The sequence below is a fragment of the Neopelma chrysocephalum genome, unplaced genomic scaffold (genome assembly GCF_003984885.1).
Source record: "Neopelma chrysocephalum unplaced genomic scaffold, ASM398488v2 Primary Assembly neopelma1_74, whole genome shotgun sequence".
NCBI lineage: Eukaryota > Metazoa > Chordata > Aves > Passeriformes > Pipridae > Neopelma > Neopelma chrysocephalum.
The window spans coordinates 9,116,182-9,140,694 of NW_020897735.1; the positions used below are offsets into that span (position 1 = coordinate 9,116,182).

The following is a 24,513-nucleotide window of genomic DNA, read 5'->3' on the forward strand; positions in this document are numbered from 1 at the left end:
GATCTCAGGGCAGGCAAACACTGCTGATCTCAGGGCAGGCAAACACTCCAGACCTCCAAGCAGGCCAGGGTGTGCCAGCACCCACACCAGTGCCAGCACCCACACCAGTGCCAAGGGACTTCACGTTACAGCTGCTGCTGCTGCCAGTGCATGGCAAGGTGCAGAGCTCCCCATCCCTGACTCTGGGCGATGTTCCTCCACCCAAGCACAAAACCATTCCCATGATGGATTTTGGGGGTGTTTCCTTTTTTTTGTTTTGGGTAGGGTTCTGTTGGATTTTTACTGTAATATGTATGATGGCCAGGGAAGTTTGACTGCACCTTTCATGGCAGAAACGCCCCATTCAGCAGAGGGTCACGTTTACTTTCTCAAATATTTTCATTACCTTTCCTTCAGAACCTTGGGTTCCCCCCTCCCCTCAGCGTGGCACACGGAATTAGATAACACAGGATCTTATAACAGTTTGGAAATTACAAAACAATTCTATTTACTACATACCAGACTGCTCGAAGAGATTAAAGAGAGTGTCTTTTCAGTTTCATTAACATATGTATATCTCAACAGACTTAGATGTAGAATAATAAATGCATTTTGAAGAACAGTAAATGCTTGTTAGAAAAAGAGCATTTTTAAGGTTTAAAACAGCAAAAGCAGAAACTTGTCTATAGCAACAATAAGGCTTAGAGAGGAAACAGCAAGAGGATTGAAATGAAAACAAACACCACACAGAAAACAAACAAAACTGTCTTTCCCCACTAAATCTTTTCCAGCCAGTGACTGAGAATTCGGGTTAGTATGGCTTCTAGAGCACTTCCCATAGATGGGAAAACATAACAATAGTTACAGGTGGCTTCTAAGGGAGGTTGTCAAAAACTTGGGTCTTCAAAATGTCACAAAACACAGAATCGTCAGAGTAGAAAAAAAGCCTCACGTTTCAGTTCCAGAATATACAGAAATTCATTTTATCTCCATTTTTATCACAGAAACATCAGGTTTTACACACTGTCAGTGCCACTCTCATTGTCTACTCCAATCTGTTAGTAAAGTCATCAGGATGAGACTTAGAAATGACTGTCATTTAGCACTCCTAGACTGTCTCATGGATTTGAGAGCTCACACCACCTGAACAGGGAAATAGGAAAGATGGATGGGAGAAAATTCCTATTGCTCTACATCAGCACTGACTTTAAAAGGAACACAACAAAACTGCAAGCAAAACAAGAAGTTCCATTTAATAAGCTTCTGCTCACTGTTTCCCCAAGAGCTCGGGGTTAATTTTAACAGGTCTGTGCACAAGTCATTTAAGCATTAGGGATCACCTTCCTCATATTTGCTATAGGTGGACAAACACTCCTGAAGCTCTGACCTATTGACACAGCTCTGGTGACAGGGAAGAATCTACAGTGTATGCCTTTAAAATATACATGCAGGGACAAAAAAGCTATGCAGAAGATGGTTATGGAGAGGAAGGGGCTGGGATGTGGCAATTACTGGGAGTTGGAAACAACTATTTACTCTTCCACTGAATAACTTAAAAAAATAATTCACCATGGCAACAATCATACTTCATAGTAGATAAAGCACTGAATGCTACAAAGCCTTTGCAAAATGAATTATGCACCAGTGTGTAGCATGCACTTTCTTTATGTTACTGCACACATATTCCAACAAAATGTCCTTTTAGACTCATCTGGCATTTGCTTTTTCACTGCACCAAATACCATCTACTTTTCTGACTTCTGTCCCACTCCGATCTCATGGATCTGGAATTGCTGAAGGACTTTATTTTGTTCCATTCAAGAGATTGATATAAAATAATTAATGCATTAATTATTTCCTTAGGTTGAATTGAATGTTATATTGAAAAAGAAGAATTATTTCCTCTTATTTGTAATGGCTTCTTCCCCCACCATTGCTCAAATTGCATCATATTCAGAGTAAATTCATATCAAAGTTACAATTATGATGATTGGTAGGACATTGTCCTCTCTATTTAAAATCCAAAGATAAATTATCAGGCTTTGACAGGACAACAGAAGTACAGCAGCATAAAGACACACATTCCTGAGCCGTGTAGCTCAGCCACAGCAGTGGGAGAACTGCAGTCCACAATACATCTGTGAGGTTCAATAAGTACCTTCATACCAAGATCAGCCCTTCACAAATCAGCAAGTAATTCAGCCATGGAGGCACAGGACAAGGGTGCAAGTGGAAAAGGACATTGCCTCTGCCCCTGAGAGTTTCTGTTTTCTCTGAAGAGGATGCACCTAAGGACTGAGGCTGCACCAGCACCACCCACCCACACCCCACACCCCCTGCTCTGGGTCAGTCCCACCCGGAGCTCACCTTTACTCACAGGTGTGAGGGGTTGTTCCCTCACAAACCCTGGAAAGAACCCGAATGGAATGTGTGGAACCACTAGGTGTCAGCAGAAGAAAGTGCACGGCCACAGCTCGGAGCCCAAAAGCTGAGCCTGGCTTCCCAACATCCCCCACCGGCTCAGGGCTGCAAACACCCTCACACAGCCAGCTCGGGGAGGTGACCTGCTGCGGGAATTCGGGGTTGAGACGATGACAAAAACAGCAAGAAAACGGGAATTTGGAAATTTAAGTCATACCCAGGAAGATCATCTGCCTCAATACAGCCCAGAAAACACCCCACTGCTGCCGTGTTTGGCTGTACTTTACAGCAACAGAGGTGTGTGGTGACTGTACTTACAGCACACCTAACACGTGCTCTGCTGTACTCAGCATCCAGTTTAATGTAACTACAGGAAACACAGTAGGGAACAGCACTGGATTTTGTCAAGTAAATCTTATTATTAGACTTGCAAATTGCATTACCTAGATATGTTTTTCCACGCAATTTCTAGTTACCGAAAGGCCTCAGAAAGTTGATGGCAACAGAAACTTCTTGTCAGTGTTCTGGTGTTTATGTCCATTACACAACCTTCTACCTCTGGAAAAAAAGCCTCGGACCAGAACAAGAGTTCTGACTATGCTCAAGTATAACAATGTGAAATTAAAGTCTGCTCTGTGACACATTCTGGACCTACACCGAATAATGAAAAATCAATTCACACCATTTTTGCCAAAAAGTCAGCTCACACCAGTGAGATGGCCTATGAAATTAAACTGTCTTATGAAAGGAAGAAAAGCTGCTGCTTCTTTGAATTTATTTCCTAATTATCAATGATATTAAATGAACGGTCAGATTCCTTGAGTTACAGGCAATGAAATGCAAAGAACCACATCATGTTTGGTATTGCTTATGCCCCATATTTACCCCATGTGAAGGTGACACATGAACGTGAAACACTTGCAAATTTTCTTTATCTAAATCTAATACCGGAAGGTATAATCAGAAACTAAATTTTTTGATTTACAAAAGGACTTTGGAAAGAAATCCCTGAAAATTTCCACTTCCTGATTACTAAATTGGATTTTATGACATATTTGTGCAGCTATGTTTACAGGTTTTCTTGGATGGAATGATAAGCAAACCAAACCATTTCTTCCACTTCCTCAGGTTAGCTGTCCCTCCAAGTTGCACTTTCTAGGGGTGTGCACTGACAACTCATTTCAAACGTTCATCTTTAACATTCAGCCTTTCAAAATACCAGATGGCATTTCCAGAACAGCAATTTAAATTTTTTATTTTCCTTCATAAACCCCTTAACTAGTTAATCTCACACACACACACACACACACACATCCAGGCAAAGCATACACCAATATTCCCAGAGTTGCCTGGCAACTGCAGGGAGGAGCAGGGGAGCACAAGGAAGCCTGTGAGGATGGAGGGAGCCGGTGAATCCCGGCAGGATAAAGGCGGCGCACGGCCAGGGTGCCTCACACAGCCCGTTCCAAACACCTCCTCATTCCAAACACCTCCCATTCCAAACACCTCCCCTGGTTCCACCTGAGGCTGGCTGAAAGCCCAGCTCTCACACCCAGACACACACACACACACGAGTCAAGACAATTTATTTTTTCCACACACGCCGATTCCCCCCGCGCTGACCTCAGGAGTCATTTCTGAACCCTGAATATGAATTGTGGAAATGGTGCTTGCTTGATGGTGATAACTGGGCTGTTTAAAATTCAGGCTGAGCTATTTTCTCCTTCTGGCTTTAAAAATAACAAGTAAGACAAACTGTAGTACTGAAGACATTTCAGAAAGTGAAACATCCTCGAGAAACACTATGCTTTTGGCCTCCAAATGCTTGAGGCTGAGAAAAGGAGGTATTAAGACAAAAGGATATTTTGTCCTCTACAGAGATCTTGTTAAGCAGCCACAGGTCTAAACAACAGCAGTTCAAACTGGGCCATGAATTGGGATTTACCAGCGCATTGGACTTGCACATGTGTGTGCTTCCCCTGCTTCAGAGAGAGGAACATAGAATATTCTGGAAATATTCTGGGGATCACTCTGCAATTAGGACATTTCATCCTCCATATTTCTGGGACATGTCTCATGAGTTACACATGGATGTTCTTCACACTATTTTCCCTGTCTACCAGCAAATGTACACACTTTAGAAGGACCCCCCTAAGCACACAGTACCAAAACCAGAGTGTCACAAAACATGTGGAAATACATTAATTTGGCAGGACTGGGTTGCACTGAAGTCCATGAAGATACCTGCAGTAACCCAGGGACAGGTGCCTCGCTAGAAGCAATAAAAACCAAGATAAAGCACAAAAAAGTCCTTCCCCCACTCCGATGGCACTACCCAGAGATCAGCTCTGAACAGGAGCAAGAGATTGAATTTCCCTAACAGACATTTACTGTCAACAGTTACAACTCCAGACATCCTTCATATTTCTGTAAAAAACACAATTTCTTCACCAATTATGTTCTTAAAATCCATGATTCCACAAATTCGCGTTTCACAGTTAAACATGCATTGTGTAAAAACTTTTCTCTTTTACTGCCTTTAAAAATAACACAATGAAGAGATGGGTTTTGCAGGGAGAGGTCAGCTTTGCACCAGCCTCCCATGATCAATTTATACTTTTTTACCATCTCTCTTCTAACTTAACTGCATTCAAAACCAAACAACACCCATACCTTTCCATAAGCAGGTTTCTCCCCGTGTGAAGGATCCTGCTTGCTGCAGCTCTTTCATTTTGGAGACTTGAACACTGTTTTCAGTACCAGGCAGCCAAAGAGCCACCATGCTGACCTTAGTAAAAGCAGGTTATGCTACACTTCAAATTGTTAGGTTCTTTCCTCCACCACAGCTGCAGATTTACATCTTATTCCTACTAATTGCCTACTTACAGGTTCAATTTTCAGGGCGTTTCTGTAGCTCCCAAAGAAAGCTGCTTGTGCTTTTAGAAACGCTCTTGCCACACCATCTCCAGTGGTTGTAGAGACTTTCTTCAATCTGTTCTTCAGTGCAGAAACCTGAAATCACACAGCAGGTCTAGATCACTCTCCTATCACAAACAAAGCGTAACACGTTGGGGGACAGCTAAATGAAAAACGTGCTAACCACAGCAGCAGCTACGACAAAAGGCGACATTGTGAATTCAGGGTTGAATTTTTCAGTTCTAAAAGCATTACTTTTCAAGCTGTTTTGCCTCTCCAAGATACAATTGGATTCTATTCAGAAACCAATAGGACAATAAAAGCTTCATTGAACCTTCCCTCCTACTTAAAATCCGCTGTTACCATGCTGCTAAGTACTGTTTTAAAGGTAGTCCATGAAGTTCTGTGTCATTTTTGATTAGAATCCATGAAAGAATTATAGATAAATTAGTCAAACATCAGATTAATAAGAGGAACCACTCTGCTTAGTTGGGCCATCCATCACCACCAAGGCTAAGATCAAATTCAGGAGGTCTGAAAAATTTGTTCGACACAAATCCAAGTTTTTTTAAGGCTATATTCCCTTGTAGACTCAATGGAAAATTAACCTGTGAGAGCTGTATTTGAGGCTGGGGGGGTTCCCCCACCAGCCGCTCTCCCACCGCCCCTCAGCAGCACTCGTGGAGCCAACACGCACAGCACACTTGTGGGCTCAGACAGGGAGATACGGACCCACGAGGAAAAGGCTCGAATTAGAAAAATTAATTTAATTTATTGCCAATTAATATACAGTCAGATAGCGAGAAACAAAGACAGAAACTCAGACACCTTCCTTGACTGCCTGTTCCCGGCTCAGCTCCCCAGCTCAGCTCCCGCCTCCCCTCTGTCCACCCCAGTCCCAACAGCTCCTCCCAGACACTCCTTCCCCCTCACACTCTTCCTCACCCTACCAGGGGGTGTTTTGCCTGTTTTCAGATTGTTTTGAAGCGGTTTGTCGAGGGCTGAGCTGTGCCTGCCCCTCAGGGCCCCTCGGAGCCCGTCATGGCCCCTCGGAGCCCGTCATGGCCCCTCGGAGCCCCTCATGGCCCCTCGGAGCCCCTCATGGCCTCTCAGAGCCCCTCATGGCCCCTCAGAGCCCCTCACAGCCCCTCAGAGCCCCTCATGGCCCTTCATGGCTTCTCACAGCCCCTCAGAGCCCCTCAGAGCCTGTCATAACCCCTCATGGTCCCTCACGGCCCCCTCCGAGTCCTTCATGGCCCCCGCAGCCCCTCCCAGGAGGTTTCAGCCCCGTCCCTCCTCAGCACATCCCTCGGCTGCTCCTGCGTGTCCCGGACCCGGGGAGGGCAGAGGTGCCTCCTCACCTCGCTCAGCTGGTGTGAGACACTGAATCCACGCTGGGCTCTGCTTGTTTTTCCCTCAGAACCAGATGTTATCTTTGCACTCGTGTTTACCAAAACAGTTGCAAAGACATTTCCTTTTAAATATTCCGCAGACCCTGCTGTAGGAGCATTTCATTACAGTTATTTAGTATAACAGAAATAACTTAGAGCGTGTCCAGTACTGTTTATAAATCAGAGTGCTGTGGCTTATGCCAATGATCCGTGCATTAGTGAGCCCACAAACCCACATTAACACAACACACAATACCAGATTTAGTCTCATATCCATAAAATAAGCTCACTCCTATTCACTGAGAGAATGTCCCTCAAGGAGCTCTGTAATTCTCTAAATGTAAAAGCTTCACCAGATTTTCAAACCTGAACAGCACACTTCATGTTCAAACGGGTCTGAACTTTTAGGGATGAAATATCCATTTATTTCCTATATTAACTTATGCAAAACCATTTAAAGGTAGTTCTTAAAAGTGCAATAAAATGTCCAGAGCTCTAGGTAACTTTTAAATCCACCTCAAACGTTGTTATAAAGAGTTTTCTTTAAATATTAACGTGAAGATACAGAACTTGCCATCTATATAGAAGGAAAAGGTTTCATTTTAAACAAACCAGAAGTTCAGAGGGCTGGTCACAGCCTTTCTGTGCTTCAGCTCCCCTGGTTGGTACAGAAGCAGAATATTGACAGGTATTTTGATAATTCCTTGAACACTGCAGCATGTCTGTTTTATACATATGCAGGATGATTGCAATAGGTATGCCATAGTTTTTTAACAAAAAAAAATGTTAACAGCATGTTTAAAGAGACTAAAAAGTAACAAAAAAAATAACTCATACTTTCTATGGAATAAATTAGTACATAACTCAAAGAAGATGATATGAGCAGAATTAGGGTTGTTTCCTGCCAAAACAGGCAGTCGTACTTAAAAAAACCTAAAAGACTGTGACCACTGAAAATGAGGATTATTTCTAGCCAAACAGACACATATACATGCAGTCTACCCTGAGAGTGTTTTTAAAGAAGATTTTTATACTTCTGGCAGTTGAGGTTTAAAGGTCCGATTTCAACTCTCACCATGTTTCAGAATGCAATCTGTGCAATGCAGCAGAATGAAATGGTTCAGTAAAGGTGCTAGTGGAAATTCTTTTAATTAGGTCCAGGGCTTTTCAGTTGTCAACATGAATAAAGCAAGAAACCTTCTACTGCAAACACAGCGTAAGAAATAAAAACGGATTCACCTTTAGGAAGATCTTTTGGCTACAGAGCTGTGGTTTGGTACTTCTGGCTGTCCTGGAAGCAGGACATTCATTCCCCTGAGTGAGAGCCAGGAACAGCAGCTTTCTCCCTGTGGTGGGTGGTGAGGGAATGGACAGCAGGAGCTGCACGGCCACAGCACTGATGTCCCCAGGCCCCTGCAGTGTCCCCACACCCTGCCTGCCCTGGGCACACAGTTCCTGCCCTGCCCCACGGCTCCACACAACAACTGCACACTGACAGAGCCAGCCCGCCCTTCAGCCCTTGGAACGTGGAGCTCTGGCTACAACCACGACTAGAAGATGACACTTATTTGGAAATACATGAAAAATCCATAAAATTGCATAAAAAAGAAATAAATTACTACCCCCTCTCTGCTATTCGTTGCAACACAGACGGTGGTGTAGGAGACTTGTCAGCAGCAGATGCACTTATTGTAATCACAGTCCTTAATAAATCTCTTTTTTTTAATAATGACTATTTTAAAAGGAAAGTTGCTTCCTGGGGTGCTCTCGTGCTGCCAGATTTTCAGCAATGCATCAGAAGCAGAAGGTGAAGGAGGGACAGTTTTTCACATTTCAGACAGTGAATCAGTAACACAGTAGTACACACCTTGATTTTCCTGGCCAGTTCAGGAAGCCTGACAGCCAACAGGTACTGCTGAGGGAAGTGGGGCAAAGAAACAACTTGATCTGACTCTGCTGGAACTGCCCCTGCAGCTCCTCTGACACAAATGCTAACTGGAAAGACCCTTGGGTAGCCTATGTTTGCTTGGCTCCTAGGAATTAAAGAATAGCTCACTCTAGATTCCCAAGAACCAACAGTTTAGGTAGCAACACCACTGTCACCAAACTCAAGCACAGCACACTACCTGAAGCTCTACAAGAACCACTGGACTTCATTCACTTGATTTAAAAAGCAGATCAAGGAGGGGGGGAAACGGCTTTAGAAATTTTCCACTGGATTAATTACCTGATGGTGAATGCATCACACAGAAGATGTTTTTCCTCACTGCTGAATATAGATAGATTTAATTTAGCAAAGTAAATTTTGTCTATTCAGCAGTGCATGAATTGCTCACTGCTCACATTAAGTAGCAAAGCTGACATAGTAGTTTGACATAACAAGCATTTATGATCAGGAAACTCCTGAAGACATTTTTAGTTTCTCAGGTCATAAATGCACCTACCTAGACCAAGACCAGAGGGGAGACACACTCCCAAAATCTCCCCATCCTCCCAGGGAAGCAGGAAGGGAAAAAAAAAAAAAGAAAGGGGAAAAAAAAGTATAATGGATTGGCTTTAGAGTCTCCCTGCTGAGATGAACAACTTGATCCACTTACAGTTCCAAACACATGATGCATGAAAGAACTGACAGAAATTCAATTCTTGCACAGCAGAGCAGCTGCTCTCTAGTGGTCAAAGCCAACTCTGGAACAGTGTGAAGGGAGAGACCTGGAGGGGAAAACTGCCCCATCCAGGTACCTGAAACAATGCAGAGAGCCAGGGCCGACAGAAACCCTCATCCCAAACATTAATTACACAGCGCACCACGACTCGAGTTAGAGCTTTGTTGGGAAAAATATTAATCCCAGCTGTATTTATATGGCACTTGTGAAAAAAACTACCCCACGTACGCTACTGGTGAGCCCTGCCAGTTAATTGAATTTGCTGGCAGCACTTCCTCTGCTCTGCTCTAAACATCCTCCCAGATAAAATGGAGCTTTTAAATAGACCTGTGGAAAACTGAATCAAGAAATTTGAACTAATAAAACACAACTCTCTACTGTTATAAAAGTGAAGTAAAAGTAAATAATGAAAGGAAGGAAGTCTCTTAAAATTTATTACATTCCAAAGCTTGAAGTTCTGTGTTTATTGCAGGAGTCTCTTCTGATGTTCTACAGTGCGCCCACAACAGCTCCTTTAATGAAGTCTCATAAAATCTAATATAATACTTGATTGTTGACAAATCATATACATGTTTGAGGCCCTGTGCTCACTGTATCCAGACATTTCTTACATAATTCCATGAAATTTACAGGTCTGTCATTCCTGGGTTGTGGATAATGGCACGAGCAGTGACCAGCTGGCAGATCTGGATGCTGGGAGTGAAATCAAAACGAAAAACTATATAAAGCCAGAAAAATCCATGGAAGCAACTTTTATAGACTGAATGCTTGGTTAAAGCCAAATTGCTCCCAATCAAGATGGCCCTTTGCCTTCCTCCCAGGCTCCCTGTTCCTGCAGGATGGATCCCACTGTGGATCCCAGGGGAATGCTGGGGGGTCACTGCAGGAGGCACTGGGCATTCACCATCCCTGGAGCTGCTCCTCAGACACACCAGCTTAGACTGAGCTCCCTGCACACCAATTTTCTTTCCCAACTGCACACAGAAAGGTTCAGATCTCCCTGTCAGCACAATATTTCCATGGAGCAAAAGAAATCCACATCTTCCCTGCCACGTTCTCCTAAACATTCACCCTCTGCCCTAAAAACAGCTTCTTACACTCTCACACACTTCTCTGCTCTTCCCCCTCAGCTTCTTGAGTGGAGATGATTCCAGCAGCAAGCAGGATGGCTTTGTGTCCCATCAAAGGGAAACGTCCCATTAAAGGGAAAGACCAAGTATTTATGCAACATTTCTATCAAGTTATTAAAGAAAGCAAATAATTTACCAAGAAAAAGGGCAAACGAGAAAGAAAGTAAGTTCTGAATTCTAGCAACCCATTTCACATCATATCACAGGATATGAAATGCAAGAAGTTCTTCCAAGCTCACCTGGAAGCAGTCACAGGAACAAGCCCACCCAATTTCATTTGGAAACAAAAGTTATCTAACAATAATAGCATTTCTAGCTCCCGTGAGCACTGGCTAATTTTCATTAGGAGGCTTCAAAGCATGTCTGCAAATGTTCAAACAGACATTCCCTGGAGGGAAGAGCTGAGGAGCAGCAGTTTGGATCCATCTCTCCACACGTACCACGTCATTGGGGAGGCTCTGCAGGTCATCAAAAGGTGTTTCCAGTGTGTTGGTGTCCACGTTCAGAATCACCACATCTTCCAGGGCCATGCTTCGGACCTTCTACACGGGAGCAGAGCCAGGAAAAGGGAAGGACAGTGTCAGTATGAGGAGCTGGTTAAATCTGATGCATAAAGGACACAAGTGATGGCAGAACATCACGGCATTACAGAGCTCCAAGCATTTTAAAAACAACCAACATTCCTGACTTTGTCATCATTTGTTTTATTTAACCATTTTACAATGCTGAAAAATTAACCTTCAGTTGGCAAAGGGGAGTTCTTAAGATCATGCACACTGAAATGTTTCAAACCAGAGAGTTTGGGGTTATTCAAGCAAAGATTTCAAGCACCTCTACTAATGTTTGTCTTAACTCTGGTGTCCTGTTTGCACATTTAGCAGTCTCCAGCTGAACCAGGATCTCAAGCACAGCTTTTCATATTTATAAATTCATTTAAATAACAATAAAGAATGTCTTTTCTAGGAGTTAAGAGCTGTAGTAAGTCAGGGATGGGAAGTGGTTTCCAAATTCCAGGTTGAATTTTGGAACTCCAATAGAGACAAGTTTACAACTGCATTTCAGTAAAATGGATACCACCAGAGGTTAATTAATTCCACCATATCCTGGTCAGCAAGTCTGAACTTTTTCTCCTGTTCCCATGAATTGAGGGAAAGAAAAGCCTCTAATCTAGTTTGAGGGTTAACATCATCTGTAACAGTCCGTAGACACAGAAGAGAAAAGCAGAACCTACTTCTCAAAAGAAGGATCATTAATACCTGTAAGTGTCTAAAGGTATCGGTGATCTAAGCAAATTTAAACACTGTCAGACTTGATTTCCCTGCTTAAACAACAGTAAATGAATCACTGACACCAAACAGAGCAGCATTTAAATACTTAACACTTCTTCTACTAACAGGAGAACTGGGTCTTTTTTTTTGACTGACTGAGCCCACAGGTTTAAGGTCTCTTCAAATAAAGCTTTGAAAATTCAAAATCAGACAAAGTGGAATTATAGAATATGGTAATTGAGGCAATTTCCCAGTGACACCGTAAATAAACTTTTAAGTACCTATATACCTACACACACAACCAAATGCAAGTTACTGAGGAGGAAAGTGAACAAAAACATACTCAATTTTTAATTAAGGTTTTGTGGGGTGGGGGGAATTGTTTCCCTTAAAAGAAAGGAACTAAAGTCCTAAAACAATGGCAAAGTTGAGCCTTAGGCAGCTAAATAATTACCCTCAGTTTTCAAGGCTCAGTCCTCTGTCTATAAAGCAAACTGCTGTGTACCTAGGGCTAAAAAAAAACAACCACCATAAAAACCACTTTGTAGACATTTAAGTTTAGGTCTTCATGAGACATTTCTTCAGCTTAAACAGAAGAATATTACATTTAATGCTTTCCATATAAAAGGCAGCAGTACTGCAGGACAAACCAGGCACTTTGCCTTTCAGGAACCAAAGGTCACTCCGTTGGCTGCATCTGATAAACTCTAAAGCAATCCAGGAGCCTTGCTCCTTCTAGGAGTCCGGAAGCACCAGACAAACTGATTTGCTCCTTCCTGCTTCAGAAAATTAAAAATCTCACTTATACTCAGAGGAGTCTAAAAACCTCCAACAAAAAGGCCTTGCAAAGTACTTAACCAAAGCCAGAAGCTTGTCAAACTCGAGTGCTGGCAGGACAAGACAGGAGGAATTCAAACCTCCTCCTGATTCCTGCCCAAGAAGCAGCACACGCCTGGTGAACGTGCCAGGGGGGGTTTGTAACTCTGGGGACGAATCTGCACCTTCCCTTCTGCTGAATTTGGGGCTTTCTGAGCACAGAACAGGCTTGTGACACGTGGGGATCAGCCAGGGAGCACAGCTCAGGGGATGCAGCTCCTGCTGCAGGGACTGGAAATGCTGCTCGTTGGATCATCCCCCACAGGGCCCAGAAATAACTGTACTGAAAGGGGGCTGATCCTAAACTCTGCTCTGCTGCACCTCTGCACCACAGAGAGCTCAGCCCTGCTTTAAAACTCCTCAGTATTTGTACTAAGGCAGTGGATTTCCCTCGAGACAAACCCTCAGATTTAATAAAACACCAGAGACTAACTTGATTAATAGCATCTGTCTTGCAATGCATTTGAAAACAAGCAATTTTTTGATGGTACAATTGTGGCTCATCCCAGAGAGGTGCAGACTGACCAGTTCACCTTAATCCTTAGCTGGTTTTATCATCTCTCCTTTCACTATCATCTTTGATAAAGGTATTATCAGACAGTTGTAAGGGCTTTTGTCAAATAATCACACGCTTCTTTCACCAAACGTGGCACCCATCAGCCCAACTGATGGGGAAATAACAGCATGTACTCTCAGGCTGGAATCTGAGTAAAAATTCCCATCATTCAGCTGCATTTCTCACATTAAATCCCACTGGACTCCATGAATCACAGCAACATGTAGATCATTTTTCACAAGTACAGTTTGTGTGTTGTCACAATTTTCTGGAAATTCGAAGGGACAGCCACAAGCCACACACGGCCCCCATCCTTATTCCACAGCTTCCTGGAGAGCTAAACAAAATTTTACAAGTAAAGTGATACCTGTTCAACAGACTGGACTGTGTCCAGCATGTTCATATTTTGCTGAAAAAAATGTGGAAAAGCAAAGACCAAGAGGAAACATGACCATTAGAGTTTCCTACAGTGCTGAGTCAAAAGGAGAGATTCAGTGAAAATGTGCATCACATCTCACTCCTGCAAACCTCTCTTAACCATCCCTGCCCAATTACTTGTAGCCATAATTAATCATCTAAAATCCATCTAAATCAAACTAACATCTACACCTGCCTTTTATTTTAAATGTCTCTTTTTAAAAGAGTGGAGAGGTATGGAAAGCTGGTTTAACAAGCACGCTGAACCCATTGTTTATGGCCTCTATAAACATGGCTTAGTAAGAATTACTGACTTAATCAGAGAGAACTTATCTCCTGGTGAAAAGAGCACTTTAAATTTCAGAAATGGCACCTTTACTGTGAAAATCTCTTAACTTTTCAAACAAACTCCAGGGGGCCTTAAACACCAGGTCCGTAAATAAGCGCAGTCAGGGCGCCTGTCCCGCTCCCAGGCAGCCAAACACTTGAAGTCATTTAAGTGTTTTATGTGAAAGTTCACAAAACCAGAGAAACTATATTCTAATAGCAGTATTAAGGGGTGCTCCTCTGCCTCACCCCCATCACGTGCTACAAGCAATATTCATCAATAATACCAACACCAGTTCGCACTAAATGTTATTTTATCACCACTGGCTACAGTTGGCAGGTTTTGCATTTTCCACCATAAAAAATCCCCAGTTAAACTTCTTTCAGGTGAGCAATTTTATTGAATAGTTCAATTTAAAAAAAAAACCAACACACAAAACCAAAAAACCCACAACAACCAAACACCACCACCCCCCTCCTCCCCTCAAAAACCAGGTTTGTGTCACTTCATGGCCAAATTGGTGCCAAAACACAAACCAAGCTGATCATGAGGCTTCATAACCAGATACAAAAGTGATCAACACATTAAAGAATGTTGTAACAGTGAAGAGGTAACACACCTTCCACCAATTCTTTTGGAAAGGCAACGCTGTTAACAAAAAACTAACATTCTGGCTTGCTTGTGCATTAGATTTGAAATTATTGTAAAAGTACGATTCCCAAGAAGTCTAAAATCCATTTGCTTAATGACTTGTCTGTCCTCAGTTAATAGTTTCCATTTCTTTTCCTACGGAAAACACCCCAACGCTGCAGACAACAGAGTGTCAATCTGGCTGCCAGAAGCAGGAAAGGCAGCGGATATAAAATTTTATTATTTCATGCCCCAACAGCAGCCAGAAGGACTTAATGAAACCCCGCTCAGATTTACAACCTGAAATGGCTATTCAGCAGACAGCTCTGGGTAAGGGGATGTGCCCCCTGACCCCGGGGCCCTTTGATCCGGGCACAGCAGGTGGGCTCCCACCCCCCTGCCCATCTCCCACCTTCCGCCCGGGCACCCTGAGCCTGCACAGGTGATTCCCAGATCCTTATCACCAGCAGCTGCTGCCAACTGAGTGACAAACGGCACCAGGGCTGGACAGAGGGACCCTTCCTTCTGCCTGGAGCTGCAGGGCTTGGCCTTCCCCAGCACTGCCCCTCCAGCACCCCCCACTGCAGCTCTGATTGAAACACAGTTGGGATTTCCACTCGTCCAATAACTGGATGAAGGAGAACTCCATAAACAATCTACCATATTTTAAAATGCATTTTTATCAATGCTCCTGAAACCTTGTACAGTGATATTGGTAGTATTTGTGAGTGACTAAACTGCATTTGGGGTTTTAAGGCCTGGATTTAAGTGTATCTCTAACCCCTTCATTTAAACCCTGTGGAAAAGCTGCACTTCTTTACTCACAGGTAGAAAGGCATTGATTTACTAAGTATAAATGGGTGGAAAAAGCTAATTACTACCTCTCACCCCAATCAAAAAATATAATTAACAATTAACACCACCAGTGGCAGATCCCAGTGGTCAGTGAATTCTCAGGGTGTGCTCTGAGGAGGGGGGACCCCGTGGCAGGGCCAGGGCTGAGCCCAGACTGACAGAACTCGTGCTCAGGGCTCGTTAGCTCAGCCTCACACACACTAATTGGGCTCTGACTGGATCCCGAACAGAGCATCCTCACACCTCCCTGAGCCAGAGCTCAGGGAAAACTGCCAAAAAGCCCTTCCCAAATGAGTGTGTGGGGTTCAGAGGGCCCAGCTTTGCACTCACGTGGCTGCACAAGGGAGAGAGAATCAACACCAGGTGAGATCAGCCACCCTGTCCCACCACGTGGAACACTGCAGGAATTTTAGGGAACCTGTCTTTCCTAACAGGAACATCTTTCCTGACACCAGGTTAAAACCAAACCCTGCTTATACAGCTTTTATGATATACAGAGCTGTCCTCTTTGCTTAGGAAAAAGGTCAGGAAACCATTCTGAGCTGCAATGGGCAGTTTCACACACATTCATCCTGGACAACCTTGGAAGAGTTGCAGTTCTGGAGACCCAGAGAAAGCCCTTGAATGGCTGGAGTATTAACAAAAAAAGGGTGAGAAATCCTTTTCTAATCCTTAACTGTAAGTGTTGGGTTTGTGGCCCACACAGGGCAGGAAGAGGGATGGCTGGATCCTGGCACAGTTGGGCTGCCAGAGCTCCACATCTCCCAGCCCAACACAACCATCCCCAACAGTCAATCAAAACCACATGTGCCCAAATTCCAGCAGGGAGTCCCCGGGGTCAAGGGCATTCCTCCTCCATCAGCACCATCCCACTAATAACCTTCCTACACAAACAGTTGCTGAAACCATCGTTTACTCTGACAAAACGTAACGGGCTGCAGTGAGGTTTGACACCATTTCCAACACAAAGGTCAATTTAATAGAATTTGAAGACTAAAATAACCTACAGTACAGAGAGAGAAACTAACATTATGGAAGGGGTGTGTTCTTTTGATAGAGGTTCATTTTCCTATCTCATTATTTATCACTGCTAAGTACTTATCTTCCTCTAATATGAATTCAATTAGTTCTGTAAGCATGTTCCATTATTCATGTGATAGCTCCAGCCTTGCTTATCCAACAGCTTATAAACTTTTAGCCTTCTTTGAAGTCACTTTATGGATTGCTAAATGGAAATCTTATAAAGAATGACTAACTAGGTGATGATAGAAAAGCTGAAAAATAAGAGCACAAAACACAGCTCTGTATTTTCTACCAAGGTTTTCCCCCATAAATCAGTTGGAGCCCTCTGACCTATAACAGGAGATTATCTTATCTCACTGGAGAACATTTCAGTCACAGCAAATTAGATTTAACAGTCAATGGATATGCTTGATATTTTAATCATAAGAAAAATTTGTCATTTTCCATTAAAACAACTGTTCCTTCTACAGAGCCCCCGTGGAACAGGGGAAACTGCAAACTAACTTCAGGGGACAAAACAGGTTGGGAAAAACCCACTGAGCTGAGAGGGGGGTATTTTCTTTAAAATCACTGACATTTCTGCTTCTTCCAGAGGCCCCATTCCAACACTGGGACAGCAAAACCCACAGAAACAACACTGAAGGTAGAACATTATTTTTTCCTGTACCCCAAATCCCCTCTCCCCTTCACAGCACAGCTCTCCCTGGGCAAGCTCAGGCTGCCACTAACATTTACACCATGAGGACAATCCCACAGTGGGAGCTGCTGGGCAGATCCTGAGCCCAGACAACCCTGGAGTCACCCCCGTGGGCTCTGCACAGGTACAGGGCCCACCTGCCTCAGCTGGAGTGGAAGGCTGGGGAATTAACCCCTTATCCTGACACTGGAACACGTGGATTTACTCAGAACACTTTTAAAGTCCTATTTCCTGAAATTTCAGCATTTAAAGAAAAAGGAATACTGAATAATGGCAGTAGTTTGTAGTTCTAGTTTATATAATTATTTTGATACGGAAAAGGTAATATATTTTTAAAAATACAAAACTGCTATATCACGAGAAAAAAAAATTGCTGTTGCTACTAGGATGTTATTCTAACAAATAAACCACAGAATTTTATATCTACATGTGAAGGAAGGGACAAAGACAGTGAGCCTTGAGCATCAGAAACAGGCAGAGAGGTAACCCAGGAACTGTCCAGCTCATGTGCCAAACATCACCCTTCCCTTGCCCAGGGCACAGAAATTCTGCAGCTCTTGCCAGCAGCCAGATCCAAGAGCCACTGTGGGGTTTGATGTTATTTTCCAATGGAACAAGCAGAGTTACTGCAGGATACAGTTCTATCTGTATTCAATTTATCCCTAAGAGCAGAGCAAACAGTTTGGTTTATTTATTTCATTTATTTGATAAGGCACTTGGAATAACTGTACTTTGCCAAAGCGTGTCTGTGTTCCAGAATCTCTGGCTATTCAGCAGCCAGACTGGATTTAGTACTAAACAGATTTTTTCACAAGTTACTAAAACGGATGAAAATTGGCTTCTCCAAGAACAACTCCTTTTTCTGAGTTTTTACAGATGGAGTTTGGAAGGCCCACAGAGCCCTGCAGTCTGAAACACAGAGACAAAGGAGGAGGCACTGGGTTTGTGGAGCAAGGCAGGAGTGAGACATCACACACAGCGACTCCATGTGGAATTCTTCACTGTTTTCCTGCACCCATTCCCAGGCCAAGCACAGGCTCGTTGTGAGCACAGGTACCTGTGAGAGCTGACAGTGCCTGTGTGGAGATGTTACCCCACCCTCTGCCAGGGCTGCCCCTTCCTCCACAGGACCAGAACAACCACACCAGTGATGGCCTGGCACAGACACGGGGCAGGAAGGTTCTTGATCACCATGAAAACCACATTTCTTCCTAGATATCACCTCGCTCTTGCCTGTGCAGGATCCAAGGGGCATCCTCAGAAGCCCCCTGAACACAAGCACATGATGTGCAAACAAATGTATGTGTTGCCTTTAAAATAATTGGTAACTCACTACCACGTCCTACTGCAATTCTGTACTTTATTTAGCAATATAAAGGGCATTAAAAAAATCATCTGTGCCCAGGATGGTAAGGAAAAGAAAAAAGACATTCTGCACATTCAATCTTCTCATGAAAAAACTGACTTCTAAAATTACTTCACGTTAATGCTGGGAAAGGGGGAAGTTCCACAGCATCATTATTACACACATCTGCCCCAGTGCAAGAATATTTGATCAGTATTTCCAGAGAAATGACACAATACAAGAACAATTATCCCAGTAATTCACGTTCCCTTACGTGATGTAAACCCAGCTTTCTAAACTGTTCTGTATCCTGAACACAAGGGCTGAATTTCCAGGGCTCTAAAACAGGGACACAAGTCAAATAACTTCCAAGGGCACGTGCAGCTCCCACCAGTCCACCCCTGCTAATTTAGGAGCCCCCGGGAGGCAGGAATTGCCTCTTCCCCCCCAGAGCACACCCTCCTTGTTCAGGCTTCCCGTGCCAGGGGCTCAGCCAACACGGACGAGCGTTTTCACCGGGACCTGAAGGAGCAGTTTGTGCTGTCCCCCAGATACTGCTGAGGAAAGTCATCCACTGTTTCACCAGTCAAAAGCAAATGTGTTATTTCCACTTTTAGAGTTTTTAAAAAGTCACATGAAGTACTGGGAATTGTTTATAGGAGAAGCTTTCTGTGAGGGCTGGTCCTCTGCCAGCTTTGTGTTAACATTAACAGCAAGTTCCTTCTTTTCAGATCTTTCGAACATTAAAAAAATTACAATCTGTCTGCAAAAGCCTAAAAGAGAACTGTAACTGTCAACATTGTGGTTTAATATCGACTCTGCCTTTGGGATTCAGTCAAACTAAGGCACTGAAGGGACTAAAAGGAGCCCCAGGATGGGGAGGGGACACACCATGAGCTCGTCCCGGCGCACAGAGGCTGCCCAGGGGCACGGGGAGCACACAGGGCTCCTGGAGGTTCACCATCCCCACATGGGCTTAACTCAACTCCCTCAGCACGCCCAGATTAACAGCACCAGTTCATTTTTAAGCATATGAATGAATGTATAATTGCTCGTGGAATTTGGCTCTAAATCATTACACCACATACAGTTCAGAAACGGTGAGAGAGACTTACCTCCATCAAACTCAAGTGTATCCCAATGAGGTAGGGCATGGGGGCACTGCAGAGAGGAAACAAAAACAGCTTTACATTCCCACAACACTGGAATCACACATCAGACTTACAAAACTAGCTACAGGAAAACACTGTGATACTGGACTAGATTTTGCTTAAAAATTAACATATACATAGATACATAAACAAACCACATGTGAACAAAATGTTATTCCCGATCTGAAAGACTGTTTTTACAATGCAATATCCTCTCAGGCCTGCGAGACTTTAATTTTTCTTGACAGCAGAATTTCCAAGTGTCTAAGTTCAGGCAGGTACCTAAGGACAGCTACTAAACATATCTCTAACAGTGGAGTCTTCTGTTAGATAAAACAAACAAAATGTGTTATTGCAATTTTAAAAACATACCCAGAGTTTTCTAAGAGCATTCTTTCAAAAAATGCATCCTGTTGTAGTGTCAAGTGGCTAATTTAGTGTATATGCATCACCTGGTACTACAAGTTTTGAATTCTTTGAATGAGTCCAGACACATTTTTAAGCAATTCACTTTTAAGTATAAATCTCGACATGTTTACATTTATAAAAGAAAACACAAAAATTGCTTTTGAAGATTCTGCTAAACTCCAGAGTTCCCAGGACATACATTGACACCAACATCCCCTTCAGAACACAAAACCTGGACACCCCCAGAGGCTCTCAGGGCACAGTTCATCCCCCAGCACAGGGTGATGCTTCTGTTGGGGACCAGAATGGAACGTTTCAGGCAGGTTGATGTGCTCAGTGTCCCTGCCCGGGCCAGCCCAGGGACTGGGGCTCTGGGTCCAGCTTCCAACACGGAGCCATCAGGGAGGTGCCAGAGCTGCTAATTGCAAATATGGCACATCCTGCCTGCGAAACAGAGCAACACAGACAGACACAACTTCTAAAATAGAGCCTCCCTTCGCTTTGGATGCAGCAGCTCAACGAGCTCATTTTCCATTTCAGATGAAAAAATGAGAGAAATGTCACTGTACTGCCTTGGATTAAAATATCTCCCATATTGCTGCTCTGAGCTGGTGCCTACTGCTCAGTAAGAGCAGTACAGTGCTGAAAAAGCCCCTGAGACACCAGAGCAGCAAAATTCCTGTTCCTCCTTTTCCTGAAAAATACCTTAAAAATATATATTTACTGATAAGCATATTAATATTTATGTTGTTTATTTACACACCCCCTCAAACTGCCACTCTGTTGGATGCTCCACTGAGGTGGAAGCAGCTTCTGCATTAGACATTCTATATGAGACCACTTTTTTTTTCTGTTTGAAGATGTTAAACCCGCGTAACTTCCAGAGCCCCTTCCCAGTTCCCTGGGGAACACTGGAACACATCCCTGCAGGAGCTGCACGAGAACCCCCTGCCCTGCAGCCCCTTGTGACAGAGCCCAGAGGGGCTGGTACAGCACAGGCTAACCCCAAACCTTCTGATTCCTTGGGAATTCCACGGGTGAGAAGCACAGCACCCACCCAAGCCCTTGGACAGGAATTCCCACCACACCCCAGGACACTGCCCCGGGACACCCGGAGCGCTCAGCTGAGCAGAGCTCTGCTGGTCACTCTGCAGTTTGGTTTGTGGCAAACACCACCTCTTCATTTCCAGTGGCCACAGTCCAGGAGCGAGAGAATTCCCAGGAATTTTATCCCCGGGGAACAAGGCCGGGTTTGGCTGCACCACCTCCCCGTGGGCTCGGCTGCCGCGGGTCCTCCCGCGCACCGACACCAATGTGCTTCCAATTAGGAACCTCCAGCAACTCGACAGCTCCGAGCCCCAGAACGCAGAGTCGGAACCTCGGCAGGAAGTCTAAAGCCTGCAAATGTCTCATCGAGTGGAGGCTTGGCAGCTGTAATGGGAGGAAGCAGGAGGAGTGCAGGATTCCAGCACACGGGCCGGGCAGAGTCTGTCACCCAGCACAGCAACAGCTGAACCCGGGCAAGGGCTTTAACTGCATCACACCCATTTGTGAACCCTCCAGTTTATCAACAAAAGAACAATAACAACGTCTAAACCTTAAAACCAGGCACCTCCAGTAAGATTTTAATGAATTACAGGCAAGATCTGGCTCAAGATACATGTATCAGCTTTGGATGCAAATTGTGGAGTGACAGACATTACATGTAAAGGCAATACAGCACATAAAATAATTACAGGGACTGCAAAAATAACCTCAATAAAATATAATCTAGTAAAGAGTATAAATATTTCCAATAAAATCTACCAGGGAGATTCTATTCTTCTGTCATCCCTCATCAATCTGACTGAAAAGGAAACACACCTGGAAGTAAATGATGAAGGTTCATGTCAGGTTTCATAAGTTGCTTTTATCACCATTTCTCTTTGCCGTGAGTTAATCATGTGTCATTATTTAAATCCTCTGTCACCATCCTGTGCAGGGGAACGTGGTGTGTGTTCCCCTTCCCCGCTCAGGGCACACTGAAATAGTTCTTCCTCACTGAGATTCATGTCCTGAGACACGGAACACTCAGGCAGCTTTGAATATTTTATCAGGTTAGATGGTACTTCCAAGACTTTCAGGGGAAGTTCAGTGAGACACATCCCTTGTACAAAGGGAGAAACACCCGGCACAGGCTTTAATCCTTCAGGGAGCCCTGGCAGATTAAAGGCTGCCCTTCGGGCCAGGCCTTCCCCACTGCCCGACACTTCATCAGTCCTGGGCCTTCTCACAGCCACAGCTCTAATGACTGCGGGTTGTTTGCTGGCAGCCACAGCCTCTAAGTGCCAAAGGCAGAAGTATCAATTCCTGCCCCGTCTCTGCTGCTCAAACAAAGTGCCTGCGAGAGCCCCTGGAACAAAGAGAGGGGTCGTTCCTGCTCCTGCTTCCCAAGGCAATCAGACTTATTTACAGTCACAGGAGTCACAGAGGTAAATACCCAATCAGTAAAGTGGCACTGCCCAAGCACCAATATGGATTTTGGGGACACAATGGCTGTAGAGTGCCCATTTATTACAGTTGCATTTTTACAATTTCTTTAATTCGTTTCCTTAGGCAAATGAGAGACCTCTTAATTATGCTCCCACGAGGTGGGCAACTGCTAATTGGAAGAGAAGCAGGTGAAATAGAGGGACATTTCTTCTTAAGTGAAAAAGCCCAGCCTTAAAAAATACTGCAATTCACCAGAAACAGCAACGTAAAAGCCCAGGGATCTCCCAAAGGTTCCTATTTACAGCTACACAGGGACTACACCATTTTGCTTCCCTGTTCCAGGAAAATGGGTGAGATCACATTCACTAAATCCATGTCTGGATATTCAAACACTGACCTAAGGGGTGGCTCTCTCCCACCAGTGGTACCTCCCTCTCCAGGGCAGTCTCCTGACTTCTCCTGAGATCCCTCACTGAAATGCAACAGAATTCAATCCAGAATTTATTGGGGTGACTGATACAAATCAGAAACTTGACTACATAAATTGGAATGGTGCAGAGAACACACAGGCACAGAGCAGGAGAGCAGCTCCCAGAGCCTCCAGGGAGTGCCTGGGTGTGCCAGGCAGTGGCAGTGCCACCCAGAGCCCCCCAGGCTGCAACCTCTGCTCCCAGCAGTGGGAGGACTCACTGTCCAGCTCCCCTGCACCTACCTAGAGGAGCATATTGACTGTGTGGAGATTCAGGAAAGAGGAGAAAGGGAGTTAAGAACTCCTGGAGAAAGGGCAAACTGCCCCAAGAGAAGGGTTTGTTCAGCAGCTGTGCCAGGGTGCTCTCAGAACACATTAACGTTGGTGCTGAGAGCCTGGGATAGGAAAAGCTGTTTAATTCCCCTACAAAATGTACTGTTGCTTCTGGTGACAAAGCTCTGGGACTCAGGGAACACACTCAGCTGTGCCACAGCTCAGCAAAGATGGGCTTTTCTCACAGGCTCATGTTAAACACAGACCCCCAGAGCAGAGAGGGAGAACAGCCACAGTGGGAGGGGTTCATGGCACGGGAAAAACAAACTGGGCAAAGCAGGGAGGACAATCCACAGACTGTGTCTGTCACATCGAGAAGTGTTTGAATTCCCAACGACAGAGATGGACAAGATCCCCCAGATTTCAGCAGCTGTATGTGCCTGGCTACTGATGCTCGGTGGCAGCACCTCACTGAGCAGGACTTGTGGCACCTGCTCTGAACACAAACCACCCACCCCAAACCAAGCACCAGCACTGCAGCTGTGCCTCAGGTGTTTGCTCTGCTCTGCAGCTGAAGGAGCAAGCAACTGTGCATTCAGGAATGGAATCCAAGGACAGTGTCACCACCAGTTTCTAGTCTCCTCCCCCCAGAATCATCCCCGGGCTGAAAACATATCAAAGAATGGTGCCTAATCAAAAAATAAAATTCAGGACAGCACTCCCCCTCTTGCTTCCCCTCCCACAGCCTGTCCTCAGCTAATCTGCATGGCAGGGATCAGAGGAGTGAAGTCATTCCAGAGCCATGGATGCACTGACTCAGCAGCCCCGGCACAGAGCGGGGGGATTTGGGAGCGTTTTGGAGACGGAACCTTCCGGCACCTCCAGCGCTGAGGGTGGGCACATGAGGCAGCAGTGCAGGGGAACAGAAATATTAAGCTTAAGAAAATCCTTTCAAGAGGGAAATGGGAAGCAAGAGGTAAATAATCACAGGTGGAATACACTTTTTTTTCCAAAAACTTTCAAAGATCACGAGTGACACAGTCTATCCACCCTTCTGAGAGTTTCAAAAGAGCAGGAGAAGATTCAAAGGCATCACAGCACAGTCAGTAAAAGGGCACAGCCAACTGAATCAACATGATATTCTGTATTCATAACAACTGAAGAATTCTCATTGCTTTAAATTTTGTTCCCACCTCAGGTCTCTAAAATTCTTATGTCATATTTGCAAAGGAAATAACCAGGCAA

The 24,513-nt window shown here is 44.4% G+C and overlaps 1 protein-coding gene across 1 annotated transcript in view; it reads right to left on the minus strand.

Moving 5' to 3' along the window:
• Positions 1-24,513, minus strand: part of DENND1A (DENN domain containing 1A) — a 150,485-nt gene that overhangs the window by 48,342 nt on the left and 77,630 nt on the right. Inside the window, exons 11-13 of the mRNA XM_027687938.1 lie at positions 19,611-19,656; positions 10,941-11,042; positions 5,287-5,412 (exon numbers count right to left, since the gene is read on the minus strand). Coding sequence (XP_027543739.1) covers positions 5,287-5,412; positions 10,941-11,042; positions 19,611-19,656 — 274 coding nt within the window. The remainder of the gene's footprint in view (positions 1-5,286; positions 5,413-10,940; positions 11,043-19,610; positions 19,657-24,513) is intronic.